General features: G+C 32.4%; 1 protein-coding gene across 1 annotated transcript in view; it reads left to right on the top strand.

Moving 5' to 3' along the window:
* LOC123655165 overlaps positions 1-22,196 on the top strand; it is a 78,456-nt gene that overhangs the window by 32,548 nt on the left and 23,712 nt on the right. The window contains exons 3-4 of the mRNA XM_045591000.1: positions 2,349-6,217; positions 8,278-8,506. Coding sequence (XP_045446956.1) covers positions 2,349-6,217; positions 8,278-8,506 — 4,098 coding nt within the window. The remainder of the gene's footprint in view (positions 1-2,348; positions 6,218-8,277; positions 8,507-22,196) is intronic.

Genomic DNA, 22,196 nt, shown 5'->3' with positions numbered 1-22,196 from the left:
ATGTAAAGACTTTATAAAATAAATTAATATAATTTTTAAAACATAACCAATTTGTTTAAAGATTAGAACTTTTTGTTATGTTGAACATTTTGTTATGTCATATTAATATAGATAAAAATTTAATTTTACTATAAATATATAGAACTATTAAATTAGGTTATAAAAACAATGTTTAGAAAGCATGCATGTGCATGTTGCACATAACAATGGAATGGTGTGTAATTCAATCTCATTAGAACAGAACTATCGAATCCAACGAACTGCATCTTGAAATAAAACGCAAAGGTAAATAAAATGTAAAAATATACTCATTAGTTCTTTTATTGTTTTGGTGTAATTGCACGCTTTATAGCTAATCAATGCTGTTTATATATTATACGAGATCGCTAAACTTAAAGCTACGGCTACAAAAACAATAAGTTAAAAATAAATATAATAACTAACGTTCTTTTCTCAGAGGTAACACAAAAATGTAATATATACTATTTTAAGTACTATAAACCTTAAGTACGTATTTCGAAAACGAATTGATAAAAGAAAACAAATAAGCACTAATAACATAAAAAGATGAACGAATTTAACTTATCTTTGGCCAGTGATTTAATGGTGACATTTGAATCTATTAATTTTATTACAAAATAGACTTGATAGATAACCAATCGAGTTCTATATAAAGAAAGGACAAGCTAAATCTGCGTCCTGGCCTCGCTGCCTCCTCTCAGCCCACACGCAAAAGCCTTGGGCAAGCGCCAACGTCCAAAACATTACTTTCATTGTTTAGTTTATACCCTTTGATATATGTTACGGCTTGGAATGATTAGCTTTATATATATTATTCTAAAATTGTAATGACTTATTTACTAAATAAAGGCTTATTACTAGCAATAAACAATCTTAAATTAAAAGATTCTTATTCATACTGTAAACATTGCATTCGATTAAATATTAAAGAGTTTTTTTAAACTCTTGTTAGTACTATGTAATTAAATACGGACTAACCTCCTGACATATTTGTAACAAATTAATACGTCAGTGACTCTACTTAAAAATTATGTCACGAGTAAATTACATGTTACGAATATTTAGTATTTGCATACTAATTTAACATGTATTGTTCTGTTATTAATATCTAAAATGGATTAAGTTATACGAAAACTCTTGACGTAATTAAAATCGATTGATATATTCTTGTCACAGTCCCTGAATATAAATCGGGTTAGTTATACGGGATTGATTAATGAAACACGTGTATCTGATTTATGAAACATAGAATATTGTCATAGTATTTTAACTGTTGTTGATTACTGTCGTTTGCTTTGTTTTGTTAATTCGTATATTGTGTCTTATTAGATTTACAAAATAGCAAAGATACTTCGTCATGATATCGGTTCGTGTAGTACTTTACTTTCAACTCACGACGCCGCGCGGGCCACCCATCCGTGGAGCTTTCTACAGAAAGGTATTTTACATTGTAGCTGCGTGTCCTATTATATGAGAATAACATCAGATACATAGATCTGTACGAAAACATTTAAAAGACAGCGAAACAAAAAAAGATAAACAAAGTAAAGTTGCGCTAATTTTACCATCATATGCCAATAAACGTTACACAAACGTTTAACAAATATTTTGTAAATTATAGATGTTAAGGTATAGGTACTGAAAACTTTACAGTTTTTGTTACTTATAGTTTGAAATTGTAATATCTTTCTCATTTTGTGTTCGTCTTGTAATTTACATTAGTAGTAAGCCGTAATAGATTCGCACACGTGATGCCTTACGCTACGAAGAGAAATGTGTCAGATGTGTTTATTTGCTAATGATTTTTCTGCAGGAACAGTTTATAAAAGTTTTAACTACCTAACTACATTTCATATTTTGAAAATTAATTTTCATTGTATATTATGTAGTTGTAATAAATAAAAATACTTAGTGATAATAATTCTTTATAGAGCTTTAGTATAAAGTATTTTATAAAATTACAAAGTAATTTTATTTTGTATTATTTTATAGTATATTCTTCTTAAAAAATTGATTTTCTCGCCAATTTTCCTTAGCTTAATACGAATTTTAATCTATTCTAGCTCCATATTACATAGCTTGTAAAGTAAGTATTTAAAAGTGCTTTTCAAGCCTACTTACAAGTATTTTGATTTGTTATTCGGACCTACAACGAAATTTTTACCGTGTATGTCGTTTATCATTGTGTTCTCGATATTGTGACACGTGTAAGCGCTATGGCCACGGTGCACCCATACTTTACCTGTTGACAGGTGTAAATAATATTAACGACCATGACACTTCAAAAGTTATATTTTTTTAGTTAAATGTAGTTTTTTAATTTACAGATTGGGGCGTCAATAACGAACAAGGCGAAATAAGTGAGCCAGAGGCCGGTCGCATGCGTCCCGAAGATTACCGCCTCGTATTCCTTAGTTCAGATTCGTCGTGCCGCGAAGACACGGAAGATACAGCCTCGACCGCATCCTCCGCTGCGCCGCCTGCGCCCGACGACTGCGATTGGGATTACTTCGAGCCGGGCGCATCGGCGGCGCAGTCACTGCCACCACCACCGCCATCCACAAAACATACTACACAAGCCTGTCCGCGCGCTTGTTCTTGCGGAGCTGAACCTCGTATAGTTGCTGTCCCTGTGCCAGTACCGGTACCGGTTCCCGCAGCGCTTTGGCCAGCCCTTCTTGCGTTCCCCACACAGACGCCTCCCGTGCCTCATTGGAATACCTATCCCGGTTTCTCACCTCTCGATGCAGCGGCTTTCGCCCGCCTTACGACGGCCGCTGCCGTCGCAGTCACCGCTGCCGCCACTGCGTCCATTTTACCGCAAAATAGACTCGAAATGACCGTCGAAAGAACCGATAAAGCGATACAGTCCGAACAACAAATACCTGCTACTGATAACGATAAGAGCGATAAAATTATTGAACGCGCAGACGAACATGAAACGTCAAACGGTATAAAGGTTATTGCTGAGGACTCGATATCAATTTTGTCAGAAAGTGTGGACACAATGCCAGATCACCTCGATGCGGAGAAGGCTTTTCCATCTTCGAATGAATCTGCGAATTCGAGTGATTCTGACACAGGAGTTGCACGAAGGAGCTATGACCTTAGAAGTGGCGCCCCCGAAGAGCCAGCGACGTCCGATGAAGACTCTGATGACTCGGGGGGTGGAGGGGGGCAATTTTCACGGGTGTTTGTTGTTAATCCAGCGGATTCGTCATCGGATATGGAGGATAATGCCGACAGCAGTGGAATTGATTGTGACGATTCTTATGACAAAAAATCCGATAGCTTAGAAATAATAGCTGTGGATATGCCTTTACAAAATAATGTAAACATTGAAGCAAGTTCACACGAAAATATACCGGAAAGTAATGATAATAATATAGTCGTTTTAGGGTCAGTTAATTTTTCGGAAAGTTATCCTTTAATTTCTTTTCACAATAATCGTGAAGAAACACGTGAAAGTGATTGTAAAAAATCGAACTTTATTAAATTTTGTGACGAAAACATGCTTCAGAGTGAAGTTTGCGAAAAATTTAATAGTTTTAATACAGTGAGTGACGACTACACTAATAGCTTGGACTATCAGAGTAATTTAGACAACAGCCCCACCAGCGGCATATCAGAAAATATTGAGTGCGATTCGTTAGATAATTCTTTTAATTCTGACTGTAATATAAAAGTTTCTGTCGACTGTCCTTCTATCGATTATAAAGAAATAAATGTTTCACATGAAATACAAAAATCACGAAAATTATCACCCTCACCGGAACTAAAACAAGTAGAAACGAGTTTGTCAACATTACCGTCACAGAGCGTTGAAAAAATAGACTTGTTTAAAGGTATTGAACGCACGCTCAGTGAGTTATTGAAGAAAGAATTAATGGAGGACCAAGGGGAGGAGAAAATGCACGGTTCGCGGCCGGTTTACTCTGAGACGGAGGGGAGCGCGGGCGCACCTGTAGCGACAACAGTTTGCCGCTCGCGCACGGCCGAAGCGGACGGGTCCGCGCGTTTCACGAGCCGCGTTATGATAACGCACGATCGTGTCTCCGTTGTCACGTCAGACACGACACGGCTCATGCGTGACATTATAGTGCATCACACAAACTCACAAAACGGACCGGAACCGAGCGCTAGTGAACAACAAAACGATACAAACGAACGATTATCCGACGACGAATCGGCACAACCTTCAGGTGGAGTGACTGTTGTTAGTAATGCCGACACTCTCTCGGCGGTTGTGTGCCTCGAAGAGGGGCTCGCAGATGACGACTCGTGGGTCGAGGACGTTAGCCACGACGATGCCACTTCACCTTCAGACTCAGATTCGGGAGATGAAGCGACATTGCCCACTCGTGGAGACGACTTCGCTTACTGTAGGCGTTCCTTAGATTTTACTTTACATACGATAGTTGAAGAAAGTTGCGAAGAAAGTGAAGCCGAGAATACAACTAAAAAACCGCGTCCAATCTCAGCCACTGAACTGGAAAAATATTTTTTCTTCGGTCTAGGGGATGGGAGAAATGTTCGGGATGAAGAGGATCAAGTGTCAGAAACGTCGAGTATATGTAGTGAGGGTGATGAATCAATAGTTGATACGGAACAACCAAAACGAAGTAGCGATAGTGATGACCTCGTGTCCTCACGTTTAGAAAACTATTTTTTGTCAGGTTTTATGGGCTTCAATCAAGAAAGACGTGATTCTGACGGATCCGGTAGTGTCGGAAGTGATAGTGAAGGTAAACAAAGTCCTGAACAAAGACGAAAACGATTGGTTCGAGCTCGAGGAACACCTCGTTCACATTCTTCTTCTTTAGATAACTTGTTAACTGGTGATGAGCCTTCTCAAGATAATCAGGAGATATCGGATGGCTCTAGCACTGAAACAGAAGACCGACATGAATCCCTTGAAAGGCTTGACATGCAAGGTGAAGCAAAGCGAAAAAAGAGCAAAAAGCCCCGTGGTTCACCCGCCGATGAAAGGCGTCAATCAGTTGAGTTCCCCGAGGAAACACGTGACGACACAAGATCTGTATCAGAAGGGGAAGATGGTAGAACGTCACCCCGTGTTGAATTCCCACCTTTGGGGTCTGAACTTTCAGAGTCCAAAAAGCAAACGAGTAGAGATAGTGGTTTCGTAGGAAGTTGTGATGATTTATTGAGAAATGGTGACTCGAGTTCGGAGTTTACTCGATCTCATGAGCCTAAAACAGAGTTGGAAGAAATAATAGAAGAAGTTAGACCAGAAGTCGATGAACGCGTTGAACGACCACCCTCTTCTCGACCCCCTCCAAGTCCATTAACACGAAAAGATAGCTTTAATAATTGGTCATCTGATGAGGAAACAAATCTGATGATGACAAAAATGCGACAATTTTTCAAACAAATGATTAACTCCGCAAATGTAAAAACATCAACTCCCGCTCCATCGAATCCAGAAAGCCCTCGCCCGCCGAAACCACCACAACTACTTTATTTCGAAAGTGAGTTAACTCGTCTAATGAAAACAGTTCCCGGAATTCGAGATGAGGAAGTTCGCGAAATTGTAGAATATTTATCCAGCGAGGACACATGGAGTGACTCGTACGACTCTTCCGACTACGCTGGTTCGGATCTAGAAGGTACAGCAGCGAACCGGTCAGCTTTAAGGAAGCAAATATCCGATAGTTGTCGAGAAATAATCGATGAATTCGATCGTGGTAACAGTGAAGCTGGATCTTTAGAGCGAGACGCTGTCGGTGCTTATCAAAGGTTGGCTGCTACATTAGGTCGAGCAGGAGATGGATCTCCGCCACTATTTGGAAAGGTAATGCGTCATATTGGAGGAAGATTAGTTGCTTTAATGCACGAAGTGTCGGGAGGTGCGTCTCCAAGCACAGATGACGATAGTGCTTCAGAGCCGGGGGCTTTAGCTCGTAGTAGATCTCATGACATTCTCGAGGCTACGGCTAGTAGAGGAAGTGTTGCGAGTGATTGTGAAAGGTTTTCGTGGCGTGGTAGTTTTGAATCAGCGTTGCTCGCTGCTGACTCTCGGGGGACGCTGGGCGGTGGGGGATGTGAAGCGAGGCGATCTCCAGGAGTGGCTGACTTGGCAACTCAAAAATCACACTCCAGAAGTTGTGGCGCTATCAGTGGCAGTGAAGATCGATTGTGGAGAGGGAGGAGACGAGCGTCAGCTCCTGATGCAGAGGTAATATATTCGCATTGATATAAAAATGTTATAAATTTTATTAAAAATGTGATGTAAATCTGTGTGTGTTTTATGAGATATTGCCTATTGTAGTAAACGTTGAGTAGATAGACACTATTTTAATTTATTAATCTCTAATTAATTGTTTATAGACAATATTATTTAAGGTCAGATATTTTTACGTAACATTAAAAAGAAGCTAATAAAATTGATTAAAATCAAAGTTTTAAGAAGAAAGAAAGTTAATGTTAAGTCAAGTTAGTGTTGCTTATGTAACTTAAATACTCTCTGTATTATTTCGGAATTTTTAGAAAGAAAATTATTGCCACCTAGAAATTGGGTAGCTTTTTTATTTTATTGCTAGGCTACGTTATAAAAGTTTCAAGTTTAAATTATCTACTAATTAAAAATAAAATGTCAATGTCTCTTATCATTGTGATAAAATAAAATTCTTAGGGGACATATGTAGTATTAGTATGTAGTATATATATAAAATAAACGTACAAATTGTTATCACTCTACTTTTCACGCTTATTCTACTGTCAAAACAATTTCAATGAACATGTTTTTATATTTATTTATCTATTAAGAATCAATTGTGTTATGTAATTGTTTGTCAGAAGCGTACAACACAATTATATGCACGAATTTTACCAAGAATTTCTAATTCATTACCATAATTACTCGTAACGTAAGTAATTAACGTTGTAAGCTATTTGATTCGTGTGATAATGGTGGAAAATTGGATTCATTTTCATAATCGAATAGAAAAAAGTAAAACTGCATGCGAAATGCTTATGCAAAAAAAATGTTTTAGCACCTAAAATAGTTGTGTTTGACTGACTTCAATTACATCGACAAGTACTACAAAATAGGTAGACGAAAAATTAGTCAAGTAAATACGGGTTATTAAAGATCACTCAAAAAGTAGTAATCGGATCTCGATCATATTTAAACCACCCAGTAAAAAGTAATGCGGTATAATACAACGTAGGTCGACGAAATAATACAAGCATATGCATTAGAAATAACTTTAAAAGTACTTGTTAGATGTCAATTAAATTTAAATGGGACTACATGACACGCAACCTTTCGATAAAAAAAAAGAATCATCGAAATAGGTCCACCCAGTAAAAAGTTCTGAGGTTAACATACATAAAAATATGTAGTCGAATTGAAAACGTCCACCTTTTTTAGAACTCGGTTGAAAATTCAACAAAAATATCAAAAAACGATATAATAAAAGAAGAAGATATGTTGTTACATAAAACAAATGATCTAAAATTTTGAAATTTCTCTAGTTTGAAAGTATAATTTCTTATGAATGAAGTCATATAATATTTAAAGAAAACAATTTGTATAAACTTTTACTTATACTTAATGATATACAAATAAGCCATTTCATTAAAATACTTTCAGACGTAATTTATAAAAACAAATTGAGATAAAATGTCTCATAAAATAATAATTCTAGGCTAAGTCATTTTTTATTTATTTAGTTTGATTTTTAATTTTAAATTTTGTTCTAAGCCGTGATAAGACGGTATTTCCATGATTTTTTAAAATGTATATTACCTCAAAGCTTTTTACTAGATGGACCGATTTCGATAATTGTCATGTGGTCCCATTTAAATTTAATTGAGATCTGATAAGTACTTTTCAAGTTATATCTAATAATGCGTAGTTACTTGACCATTTTTTCGTCTACCTACTTTTTTTTAGGTACTCGTCAATGTAATATAAGTCTGTTTTTTTTCGTTTGTGAGCAAATACAATAAAATTATTTAGATATTTATTTATTCATTGGAGAAAATTAAAGAAAGATATATTACATATGCATTAAATTTTGATACAAAGTAAAGAAGCTAACCCATTATTTATATAATTATTACGTAAGATATACATTGCGGAACATCGAAGGTTTAGAAGTTAAATATAAAAGTAATACACTTTTCAACTGTAATTTTTATTTATTATATTGCATTATAATATAACTTAGAATCAAATTGTGAGACCCATTTATTTTTCATAATGTAACACTTATCTTTACTTTATCATAGTCTGAGGAAGAACAACGCGCCGGATCGCTTCCTCGACTACCATCTATCACTGGCACGAACACATTACCCGCGGGGCCGGTGAAGTCGGCTCGGTATAGAGCTCCTGGCTTTAGGACTGCTACAAGAGCGGCCTCAGCGCCAGGACTCCACGTCCCGAGAAGACGACGTGCTCCTCCAACGCCGCAACCGACGACGCCTTCTGCGCCCGCCTCAGCACCTAGTTTACAGGGTAAGTACTTATTTTACTATACTAACCGTGTCGAGCGGTTTTGTCCGCTTTATCACCGATGGAAATGTCGCCATGTTATTATAATTGATCTGTCTTGATTCAGGTTAATAGTGAAATTATGTTTCATCACAAACATTGATCTCTATTTAAACGTGATAATATCTGTAAGCAAGGATATAATTTATCAATCTCATTTGAAGATTTCTATGATAAAATAGTATCATAATTATTAAAATGATTAGTACCTACAAACATATATATGGTGAGAGAATCTTGTTGGTAAATAGTTTTAAGCGCTCCACTTATTACTGTTACAAAAAATAATATGTTATTGTTGACGTTTATATATAAAGAATAAACACTGCAGTTTTGGCTAAACTGAGAAAATTGAGATTAAATTGACATTCTATTGTTTTCATTTGTTTCTATTACGTAAATTTGGAACGGCTGAACAAATAGCTATTAAAGTACCCACAAGCGTATACATATAGTCTCTTGTGAAATTGTGAAAAGGCTAACATTTGTTTATTTATATTTGTCACAAACCATACTTGACTATTTTATTCGTCTTGTACGTAATTTGTTTGTATTGACGTATTAAAGTGCTGTCTGTGTATTGAATGCGCGAGTATTTAAATATTGCATTACCTATTTTAAATAAATTAAAAATTAACTGTATGGCAGCACAATTTGAGCGATAAATCGAATGAATGAATGAACAATTAGCGATTTAAGAAAATAACTTATTTTACTTTACAATGAACTGTAATGTTTTTCACATCGTAGGTATGTAATTGACTTAATTTCGTTCTTTCCATGTTGGTAAAATCAAGTTAGCTTACAGAATTAGGTTTACACAAACTTGAAAGTGTAATACACGGTGTATTTTACTTTCGTTGCGGTTGTATGACATACAATATAATAAAAATTACAACCAGTATAAATATTATATTATAGATGGAATTTATCTAAATTGAAAAAAAAACTTGCTATATTATTTTCCTATTTTTTTTACGTGTAAAAAAAATTATTACTTATATAAATGGAAGAATTTATGGGGAATCAAATTTTATTTACAACAATTATCAAAATATATATACCTACTCGTATATCAATATTTACATTGTAAGCGAAATCGCGTTTATAGTACCTACTGCATTTTCATAAAACGTATACATTTTAGTGATCTTGATATTTAGTCTGCATTGATAACAAAATCGATTTTATCTATATATAATATTTTTTTTGTTATCGAGTATATTAATTAAATATCTTACAACAAGTATTATTTCTTAAATTACTTGATAACATCATACGTAGTATTAGTATCGTTTAACGATTTTTTGTTTAACTTTAGACCGTAAATGCAAATTACAGATTAACGTTAGTTTTTTTTTTATTTATTTAACTCTGGGTCTCTGAACTTTTAAATCACAATGCTCTCCACGCGCCAATTAACGGTCTAAGATTGTAGTTACATTTCTTTAGGGAAATTCCACTTTAGACGTTTACAAAATTACTGCAAAATGATGACTTAATTTTGTCTTAATATTAATTTTTAATAGGGCAAGAAAAGTCATGTGTAGTCAAAAATGTGTCTTGTGTAATATTTGTTAAAAACTGACATTAAAATATTTCTCGCGTAATGCAGTAAATCTATTGTTATGACATTTTATACAAACGAACAATTTACGTCTAGCTGAAAATATAATGATAGTTCTACTTATATTGCGTGTTACAATGTCTCGAATATTTGCAAATTTAAAAGAAAGTAAAATAATGAAATGTATTTAATTCAGCAAGCTGCATGTTCCCAAATCGTCACGCCATTTTGATCAACTTGACCAGGTTAAAAAGTAGACCTAACTGTTGTATAACTATTTTCTTGTTCGTGACTACATTGCTTTGTAAACATAACGACCCTAAGTATTTTCTGATGATATTAACAAACTTTTGTCGGTTTATAAACTAATACATATTTTTTTAATGTATAAGCCTGTGAAAGCGAGTTGAATTTGTCTCGAGGAATCGGTTTATGTAAAAGCCAAAAATTCTTAGCATCAAAAATTATGACGTTGACTTACCGATAAGACCAAAGTATGTTAAGCAACTTTTCATTACTCGTAAAGTACCACGAATAGATCATAACGTAACACCTTTCAAAAAGCGGTACAGGTTTGGTGATAACGTTTCCGGTTTATCAGATGTAACCGTTCTTGTTCAGCTTCATACGCAATACGGTTCGGCATCTGGATTTATATCTGGTCGCCGTATTAGGCTGACCTTACGGTATTTAAGTAAGTCGAAAGTATTACTCAACGTTCACTTGATTTGACCCGGATCCGAATAGTATTGTTTCTGTTCAGTTTCGCAAATGTTAGCTGTTTAGACGTTTGTTTGATTATTCACGTTACGAACGAAACACATCGAACATATAATAAACATTTACGAACCGTAGGTATATTCTGTAATGAAATAAATCATAACCAGTAAGGCGCTTCGTTTTAAACGATACTCTAAATTTTAATGTAAATTAATTCATAATGTATACCTATTTTTTTTTCTTGTAAAGGTACTTAAACTTATAGATGTATTCCATAAAAGAACTTTGTTCTATCGTTACAACAATAAATATACAGCCTCAGTAGCCTCAACCTAGACAGCTAAGGTTTTATTATTACTGGCAGAAATTACATGGCGGTGCTTAAGTATAAATACTAGTTAGAATTAATATTGTAGTAGCAAATATAGGTATTAAAACTTAAAACAAGTGATATGTGCTAAATCTAAGGTAGATTTGTTGCACATAATTTGTAAAGAGAATCGTTGAGGTAAAAAGTATGGTTTACACTAAGCCAAGAAAGCTTATTATAAGATAAAGTATTTTGCTAGAATAGTTAACCATTTTTTTTCTATAATACTTTATAATGTTTTCCTTTTCACTCATATATTACGAACTGCCATATCTAGTGACCATTGTTAAAAGTATATGATACTATGATTAGAATATTAATTATTTATTGTGTGACACCATATTTGCTTAAACGCATAAATGTGAAACAGGCCATAAAAAACTAAGATAATAAATTCAGCTGTTTATACTTAATACTAGTTCTGTTTTACATAAAAATTGATATGTATATTTATAACGAAATATCGAATAGTTAGTTATTTAAAATATTTTTTGCTATCATTTATCTTATTACGTTTTTAGTTTTCGTTTTATAATACCTAATAACTTAAAGAGTTAGGTGGGTTTCAAAGACTCCTAATCCATTTTTACATATTTTTTTTCATATACCCAATGAATTATTTTAAATAAACAATTTATTATATAAAAGATAAATATTTCATAAAAAAAGTACTTTGTGAAATTTTTATTATAAAAAATCTGCCGTTGGGACCCCATCTCCTGTGACCCTTCCAAAAAAAGTTCACTTGGCTTATTCTGGATAACTCATGACAGTTCACCTGAAATAGAAATAAAAAACTATAATTTTCTGTTATAGCTCGGGCTTGAACGGTGTAACATTAATAAATAAATTAAAATTCGCATTTTTGAGGGAGTTGTGAACTAAAAATTCCATTTTTCAGTAAAATTTTTACGCTGTATGACCCTGAAAAAATATTTAAAATAGAGAAAAAATCCTTCGTTTAACTAGTAGTAAATATTATATAAAAGAAGTGTGGAAAATTGAAAAAGATTGGTTCATAACTTTTAGAGAAATAGTGACTACCACTTTCAGAAATAGGGTTTCCAGGTAAAAGCGATTAAAGTTTTACATTCTTATAACACGTGAAATATACATTTTTTTTTAACTTACATAGAGTCGTCGATTTCAGCACCATATAATAAATAGCCTGCTGCAGCGGCAATATCTAGGCCATCCTTTTGTCTGTGTCGAACTCTTGCTTCTCGAGTCCCAGCTTTTTTTCTGCTTTAACTATGCGATTCTCATCCTCTCTTCGAGGATACTCATTGCTCTTTGGGAGAATATTCTAGACATTGTCTTATTAAATAAGCAACAAAAAATGATTTTTGACAATTTGAAACCAGGTGGGCTTAACCCCTTGAGATTCACAAACATAAATAATATTAGATAGATGTCATCCATGTATTTATTTATATTATCTTAAATTGTTAACCACGTTAAACGAGTAGTTTTTGTACGTTTTTTTAATGAAAATCCACGCTAAGACAAAAATGCAACATTACAAGATCTAGGTGTTAGCTAATTTCACGCCTTAACGGATACTTTTTGTACTATCCATTTACAATTTCGTTTTACAAGAATTTTATATATTATATTATATTATTTAATTAGATACGAAAGATTCAATATATGCTGTTTTTTTCTCTGTTTTGATATTTATATTGAACTGATCTTAATCAGCCTTTTGATGTACCATTTCAGGGTAAAAAATATTAATGTTTAGTTACATAAACTCAAATCACTTTTATTGGTGCTGTCTTGCACGGTTCTAGAAGGTAATCAAATAAAACTTAAGTTGTAACTCAGTTAACACCCGTCAGTACCGAATGTTATCGTATACAGTTTTAAGTTTGAGTAATTCGAACTTGATTTGTTCCCTTTCTCAAAATAAAACTGAGGTTTAATTAAATATATTTAGATAAAAGACTGATTTTCTTAAAGAATAGGAAAATGATGTTTATAAACAATAATATACAACATTTTATTCCTAATTAAAAAAAAAAAAACGTAGCTACTTATTTCTTGTTAGTCACATTATTAGTTCAGATAAAATTTTCTGTAAAATGACACGAGAAAAGCATTTGTTATAATTATAAAAATAAGCAAATACTCACATTTATAACTTAACATTTTCAGTTCTTATCAAAATAATCGATTACTTATTCGTTTATTACTATAACATATAACAGAAAGTTAATAGTTAAAAAAATAGGTAAAAAAACTTTTTAAGTTAAACGGTTTTATGTTAAACATACATTGCAATGTTTAAGATAAATGTACTAAAAACCAAAAAATAATAAAATAGATACAGTCGTGGGAATTATAAACATATGCATAGACTAGACTAAAATAAAACCGTGGGGCACGTCAATTGTCTACAATCGTTGATTAAAATGTTTGTTTTGTAATGTTACACTATAATTAGGCAGTTGTTCAACCGACAACGATGGACGTGTGATAAGTAGGGCTAGAATGTGGAAACAAGCTAGCAAGCTCGATTATAAGCGAGTTTTAGGGTTTCATAGTGGTGAGCGAGTAGTACTTTTATCATATGTTTTGTCGATTAAAGACAAACTACGAGCAGTGAAACGATTCCTTGCCAGCCAGCAGTGTGAATTTCCAACGATAAACTAGTTGAAACATCTCTTTTATTTACATGGAGTGTATAACTATTGGAATTTCCATGAGCAAGAAAATAGTAAGTAATTTCCTCACCGTCTGCGGGCCAACTGCCTATTTTAACGACGAATTAAACGATTCTTCTATCGCACATTAAGTCGATAATTTGTAGACAATTGACGTGCCCCACGGTTTTATTTTAGTCTAGTCTATGCATATGTTTATAATTCCCACGACTGTATCTATTTTATTATTTTTTGGTTTTTAGTACATTTATCTTAAACATTGCAATGTATGTTTAACATAAAACCGTTTAACTTAAAAAGTTTTTTTACCTATTTTTATTTTCTAGTTTTTAGTTTTTATTTCGCATTCTGTTTAATTCATTTAGTGCTTCATTATTGCAAGGCCCATCTTAAATATTGAGGTTGTATAGTGCACTGTATTCTTCTTGTCGAGCCCTTTTATTTGATACCCATATTGGTGGGATTGATAAAAATTGTTATCAGACATTTGGTAGCGGCGGCCAGCTTAGATTTCAATTTTGCATAGTAAATTGTATTCTACTTGTTGAGACCTTTCATTTGATACCCATGTTGATGGGATTGATAAAACCTAAGTTATCCGCCATTTTGTAGAGGCCGCCATCTTGGATTTTAATTTTATATAGTACATTGATTATACTGGTTGAGCACTTTCATTTGATACCCATATTGATGGGATCGATAAAACCTACGTTATCCGCCATTTTGTAGCGGCCGCCATCTTGTATTTCAATTTTTTATAGTATATTGTATTCTGCTTGTTGAGCCCTTTCATTTGATACCCATATTGATGGGATTGATAAAACCTACGTTATCCGCCATTTTGTAGCGGCCGCCATCTTGGATTTCAATTTTTTATAGTATATTGTATTCTGCTTGTTGAGCCCTTTCATTTGACACCCATATTGATGGGATTAATAAAACATAAATTATCCGCCATTTTGTAGCGGCGGCCATCTTGAATTTATAATGATAATGAATAAACATAATTGTATTGTCACCAAAATCCAAAGTGTATACAAAATTTCAGATTAATCGGTTGACAGGAAGAGGGTGAAATTTGAATTACTAAATTTGACCCAAGAATAAATAATAAATAATAAATAAAACAAACGGGGTGAGCTAAATAAAACCGTTTAAAAAGTAGGTAGTCTATAAAATATCTATTGATTCATACTTCATAGCCGTTTAGAAAAAAACTCGGAAAGCATTGTTAATGAACACAACAATTTTTATGGTGTGTGTGTACATGTAACCAATGACGAGTAGTTACTATATTGACGTGTTATTAATGCTTTCACTCTACTCTTTCTCACAACCGCCCGAGATTCAACACGACTGTAATTATTACGAAATTACCAATAATTATATTACGAAATAATTACAAATATATAGTAGGTACTTAGTACCTATCAACACGCGGATCACGGGATCATGTCATTGTACCTACTTACTCGTACGTTTTATACTTGATGTCGAAGTCCTTCAAGTGTTTCACACGTTTTTATTATAGGCGTGTCAATGTTTTTTGATGAGATTTGATGGTTAAATGAAATCCTTGAGCTGATGATTTATAAACAAAATGATACCTATTCGTTTTAAACAATTAGTTACAAATCTTTTTTTATATAAAGACGTATTATTTATTGGATTTTGTTCACAATAAAATTATTTATTTAAAATGTTTTAATTGAGTAGATATAACATTTGATTTTTTTTAACAAACGAAACATTTAAATTTTTCGTTGAATTAGTATTAATCATAGTTTTTAAAATCTTTGTTGATATTTACAATATTTTATAAATGTACAATAAAATAGACTGATAAGAAATAATTTATTTCTTAGAAATTATATTTTTATAACTCGCTATTATATTATAGTAAGTGTGTATGCAAGTCTTGTGAGAAAATCTTTGCATAACATACCTAATACATTCTTACTAAGATCTAAATACAAACGAATTTCCATAGAACAAGAATACTATAAAAGAAAGCCACTTCTTATACATTAAAAAATTTGAAAGTTAATATGTTGCAAGTTATTAGCATAAGTAGGTACTGATAAGTACCTACTTACATTAAATTACACTGACGTTAAAATATTATTGCTATTACTTATTATCGACATATTGTGTGTGGAATCATATTGAGTAAGTTAGTATCAACACGTTTCATACATGTAATGTTATTACTAAATTTTAGTCTATAAAGACAAAAGACTTAAAAAGGCAAAAGTGTGGAATTTATTAAGTCATACGACCACGACGTCATTTGAGCATTAATAAGTTTTTTAATGTTTTATGAAAATACTGGGTTGTAAATACAGTAATAATGGAAAAATATTTTGTTAAAAGTTATGAAATAAACAGACGCGTAAAATTTATATTTTAAGCTTCAGTGCCACAAAATGTGTGGCCAAATTTAAAAATATATATAAACTAGAATTCCGCTGTCCGGTCGTTAATATAACAGTTTACACATTTTGTGCGAATGGCGATTATTATGGCGATGATTATTATTATAGACTGGTATATATATAATTATAATTATAATTAGATGGTGCAATCAGAGGTATAGAAAATATGTCATGACTGCTCAACTAAGGCTTATGTTTCGATGAAGAAACTATGCAAATAGAGTGTATGGTAAGCAATCTTATCACGCTCTGAATGTCACACCTATAATTTCATTCAATAGCGACATTACTTGAGAAACCCTATTGAGCCGGTATCGATATCACCTACTCTTACACAATATCGTTTGGTTATTTGCTTCAATTTTAACCTAAACAAAATTGTCTTGTTTCAAGGCTACATAATTGTGTATACATTTTTAATGTATTTATTTATAGTTTATATACGAGGAAGGCACGGATGTCAGAAACTTAGATCTAACCGAGGTCAACTGGTTCTAAGTGACGCAACTCCTCGGGTTTACTACATTTTAAACAATAACGTACCTTCTATATTTTATAACCTAATACCAAAATTATGTATATACATAGGTACATTAATTTTAGCGATACATTTTTATTTATATAGATTTGTTTCGAACGATTTAGGGATCAGTTTACTGGTCTATAATAATAACACCATACATAACTTAACCTGACACTTGAAACGCAAATATTTATAATGTATTGCTTCATATATATTTCTCTTTAAACAGATGGATTGTTAAGGACGCGATATTAAAATATATATTTGTATTACAAAATTATTATTAGCTTTGCATAACAGACGACTGAATAAATTCTCATCTCATCATAATTCTATTGTTGAACACAAATACCGCACTCAAACGGTCATATCTTTACTCGTACTCAAGTAGTCACTATTAAATGTTACACGTCAAACCACGATAACCAGGATGGCTTATCTACAAAACAAATTATCTAAGTTCTAATAGAAAATAGGAAATCGTGATTTTGTTTAGGGCAACACTTTTCAAAATGTATTAAAAATTTCGTCCTCATAATTGATAGTTCTGTGAGATTTTAGTAATGAGAAGAAGCTCACTATTATTCTAAATCTTCAACTATCTACGTACAAAGTTTCATCACAAATCACCCAAACATACATCTATTCCTCACAAACTTTCGCATTTATAATATTTAAAGGTAGCGAGAGAGAGAGACAAAGAGAGAAAGAAGGATAGTAATATTACATACAGACGAGGTCAAGTAATAAACGCTTCTATCAACAGATAATGATGAGCTTTTCTATGTGGATTTTTATGATACTTAATATTATTTTAATTACTATGTCTGGTCATAACATAGGCTATAAAACATCCGACTATAGCAAACAAGCGGAACAGTAACCGTTAACATAATTACGTGTCAGTTAATTTACATTGATACAATAATGCCGGAGTTATTATTTTAATGAATAAGCATTGTCATAACTTAGGCTGTAAAATGTTCGACAATCGCTTCTAGAAGCGGAACTTGTTTGCTAATGTCAGAGTTTGTAAGTCCAATTTTATTATTTTGTTTCCGTAAGATTGACTATTTATCTAGGAAGGTTTATAATAGGCTTTAAACATACAAGTAATAATACTGTAATGCTTAAAATATGTAATATGCTATAGTTTATATTATAGAGCCAGTAATAAACTTTATACCGCTACTTGTTTTTAACAAAATAATAATAGTATTACTTGTGCTCAAAGCATATTTCATTTAAACGAAGCTCTGAAATGTTCGGCCAGTCTCCCTCATACAGTGTCTTCATATCTCACTTCCTTATATATTAGTATGAAATATTTACTTAATGTTCCCTGGATCCGTTGACTCGTTCCATCGTTCATTGACCCTACCTGAGAGTTAAACCAGATAAAGTATGCCACTTATTATGATTGTAATTAAAAATAAAATATCATTCAAAATTACCAACCGTGAACAGAACCATAATATTTTAATATTGTAATAAAACGAATAAGCCAAAGCCATAATAAAATATAGTGAATCTTTCGTCTAATTTGTGTGCTAAAAATACTGTAAGATGTAAAATATACTTTTTATTGTAATAATAATCTATTGACTACAAAAGATGTGTACCTACTAACAAAAGATGTGTACCTGTTATATTTTTTTCCGAATTTTTTTGTAGGCGTTATAATACGAATATAGGTTATCATAATAAATATTCACAAAACAAATCGGTAGCTTGAATATTATTATTATTCCGTTCGTTGATATGATTTAAAATGAGTACTTGGAGGTAAAAGGAAAATAATTACTAATAATTTCATTTGAAGAAAAAGTAGTACAACATAACGTTTCTTTTATTTATGATTATGGGTAACTTTTTATATTTTTAATTTGTCATTTATGAAAAATAATATGCTTTTATTTACTCTTATCATTTGATGAAATTGAATAAAAATGTGATAAGTTACTAAAGTAAACGTCATAACCTTTATTACTCATTGTTTTATTAATCAAGTTTAATGAAAAACAGTAATTAAATGATAAATTTCTTATGATTAATAAAAAAATCATTACGATAATAGAGATTCCCGCTCAACCACTTTCTAGCGTCATCATGGGAAAAGCATTCGAATGTTCACCCGTGTTTACTACGTCTAGATGAGAACTTTCTCTGTCCACGGCGATAATTTACAGATAGCCGATAAAACAAACAGTAACTGATGATAACTAAAGTATTTTACTGTTTCATTGTTAACTACACACTTAAAAGTTTATATTTTTATTATATTTAATGATCACCAGACTATTAGTAACTCTAACACCGGAAACACTAAAACAGTACGGTTTGTGTGTTAAAATATACTTTCCTTTATATGACATACAATTTACACGTTTTTTTTAATTATGTGATATATCCACAGGCTTATTATGCCCGTGCTTTTGTTATTCCATATATTATTATTATTATTTTTTAACATGCATCGGTACTTCACCGCAACTTTAGAATCCAGAAGCCTTATTCTACACGTTTACTAAGTCATGTTTTTGGTGTGCTAGTTTTAAGGTTCTGTATGTCATAATGATAATAATCGGAATTTCTGCGGGTCGTACGATGGAAATTTGGTAAACTGTTTCTCGCAACCGTTTTTTGTAAACATTCGTATTTTTTTTTTGTGATCTTTCAAGCTTGACAAAACTTGAAGTAAAGCATTATTTCTTATAATACAGATTTAATTTTTTAAAACCTTAGCCAAAATAGTTTTACTAGTTTATATCGTATTGCACTTGTATACTACAAAAAATATAAGACTGTACAGTGCTATTAAGTGTATGGGAAGCTTATAGTACTTTATTTTTAACCGACTAAAAAACGGAGGAGGTTCTCATTTCGACTGTGCTTTTTACCACATAACTTTTTATTTATTTATTTATTTATTTATTTATTTATTTATATACAAGGGATGGTACACAGCACAGAAAAAATTATAAAACAAACAAGGATTAAATATAATTAAAAAGGCCAATAACGACCATCCATCGGTTTAAAATTTAAATTAACAAACGTGAAAAACAAAAAAAAAAAAAAAAGGAAACACAAAACCATTAACACGGTGAAAAAAAAAAGAAAAAAGAAAAAGAAAAAAAAAAAAAAAAAAAAAAAAATTATTTCTATATTTAACCTATAAGTACCCATGGGAAGTATAAATTAAAAACAATTTACTCTATTGGAAGGAAATATAATATTGATAATAATAATAGTGAAGATTATGTAAATATTTATGAAATATATGTAAATTATATATATTTTAGTTGTTGTTTTGATTATTTTTTTTAAAGAACTGTTGTTTTATTTTATTTTGAAAAATATTTTTTGAACCTTTGAAAATATCTACGTCTTGAAATTTCAAATTGTATGAGTTAGGTAATCTTGTAAGTATAGAATTCTGTACATAGTTGGTGGAGCACTTCGGGACATAAAATAAGGCAGTGTGTCTTGTGCGTCGTGAAGGGTTGTTTAGTATAATGCGTTCAGCAAGCTCCGGGCAGTTGATGCGGCCACGAAATATATCATACAATAGCCCCATGTCTAATACCTCCCTGCGTTCCGTTAACGTCAGAAGGTTATAAGCTCGGCAGATATCTACGTATTCATCACTTATATCGGCTTTTTTACACTTAAATTTAAGGTAATGAACAAATTTCTTTTGTACACTTTCAATGCGTTTTATATAAACATCATACCTTGGAGACCATATAGGAGCTGCGTATTCTAAGATGCTTCTAACGTATGCATAATAAACTATTTTGAAGCTAAGAGGATCTTTAAAGGGACTACAGGTTCGTATGACAAAACCAAGATTTCTTAGTGCTTTGGATCTAATTAAATCAATATGAGAAGACATTAACATTTTGCTATCAAAATATACACCTAAATCACGGACTAAATTTGTTCTGCCAATTTCAACACCATTAAAATTATATTTAAAAAGAATGGGGTTATTTTTACGAGTAAAACTAATACATTGACATTTCTGAATACTAACATTTATATTGTTCTTTGTATAGTAATCAAATAGGTTGTTAAGATCATGTTGTAACCGCTTACAATCATCAACCGTGCGTACGCTCATGTATACTTTTTTGTCGTCAGCATAGAGTAAGTGTTTTGAGTTTACAAGAACCGTACTTATGTCATAAATATATGCGCTATAGAAAAGAGGGCCGAGATGAGATCCCTGGGGTATTCCAGAGGGTACATGGATGTAGTCGGACCTATAACCTCCAAGAACAACAGTCTGCGTACGGTTTGTGAGATATGATCGCACCCAACGTAACAAATCACCATGAATTCCGAGACCGTGTAGCTTTTCAAGAAGGATGTCATGGTCTACACGGTCGAAAGCTTTCTCAAAATCCGTATAGACCACGTCAACCTGTCCACCCTTCTCCATTGCCTTTAAAACAAAATCAGAAAATATAGCTAAATTAGATAAGGTTGACCTACCGCGTATGAATCCGTGTTGTGTATGTGGGATGCCCTTAGCAATAATTGAGTAGATATCTTCATACACTACTTTTTCAAACAACTTAGCGATAGTATTGAGAATGGATATTGGACGATAGTTAGAAATTAATGATTTTGAACCTTTTTTATGGACGGGAACAATTTGGGCTTTTTTCCAGGCATCAGGAAAAATTCCTTGTTGTAGTGACCTGTCAAACAATATTGCAATAGGATAGCAGAGGCTGTCAGCACAAGAAACGAAAAACAATGGTGGGATACCGTCACATCCTGCACCTTTACTTGTGTCTATAGTACGTAAAATTTTCAAAACATTATGTTTGTTAACATTAATTTTGGACAAACAGTCACTACTAGAGTTAGTAAAGGTTGTAGGCGTTGTAGGGTTTGCTCCCTGAGGTCTTAAAAAAACACTTTCAAAAAACATGTTAAATGCGTTACATATATCATCGCCCTTGGTATAGTCAATATTGTTATGTGTGAATTTAGAAGGATAGTTTGCAGATCCCATTTTGTTTTTAACATATTTCCAAAAGTATTTAGGTGATTTTTTAATGAGTTTTTCAGAAGAGCTAGTGAAAAAATCGAAACAGGCTTTTTGAACTCGGTGCTGCCTTTCTCTTAGTAAACTAAACTCATCATAGTCTCTGGGGTTACCGTACTTTTTCCATCGCTTATGAAGTTTATTTTTTTCTTTAATAATTTTTATTAGGGCACGGCTATACCATGAAGGATATGATTTTTTATAAGAAACTTTTATGGGTACTAATAAAGAAATACATGATTGAATGATGTTATAAAATATTGTTACAGCGTCATTTACCGAATCGCAAGATAACAAATGTTTCCAATCGA

Source organism: Melitaea cinxia, chromosome 7 (genome assembly GCF_905220565.1).
Source record: "Melitaea cinxia chromosome 7, ilMelCinx1.1, whole genome shotgun sequence".
NCBI classification, from domain to species: domain Eukaryota; kingdom Metazoa; phylum Arthropoda; class Insecta; order Lepidoptera; family Nymphalidae; genus Melitaea; species Melitaea cinxia.
Note: the sequence above shows the minus strand (reverse complement) of the source record. Positions and strands in the feature narration are given on the sequence as shown.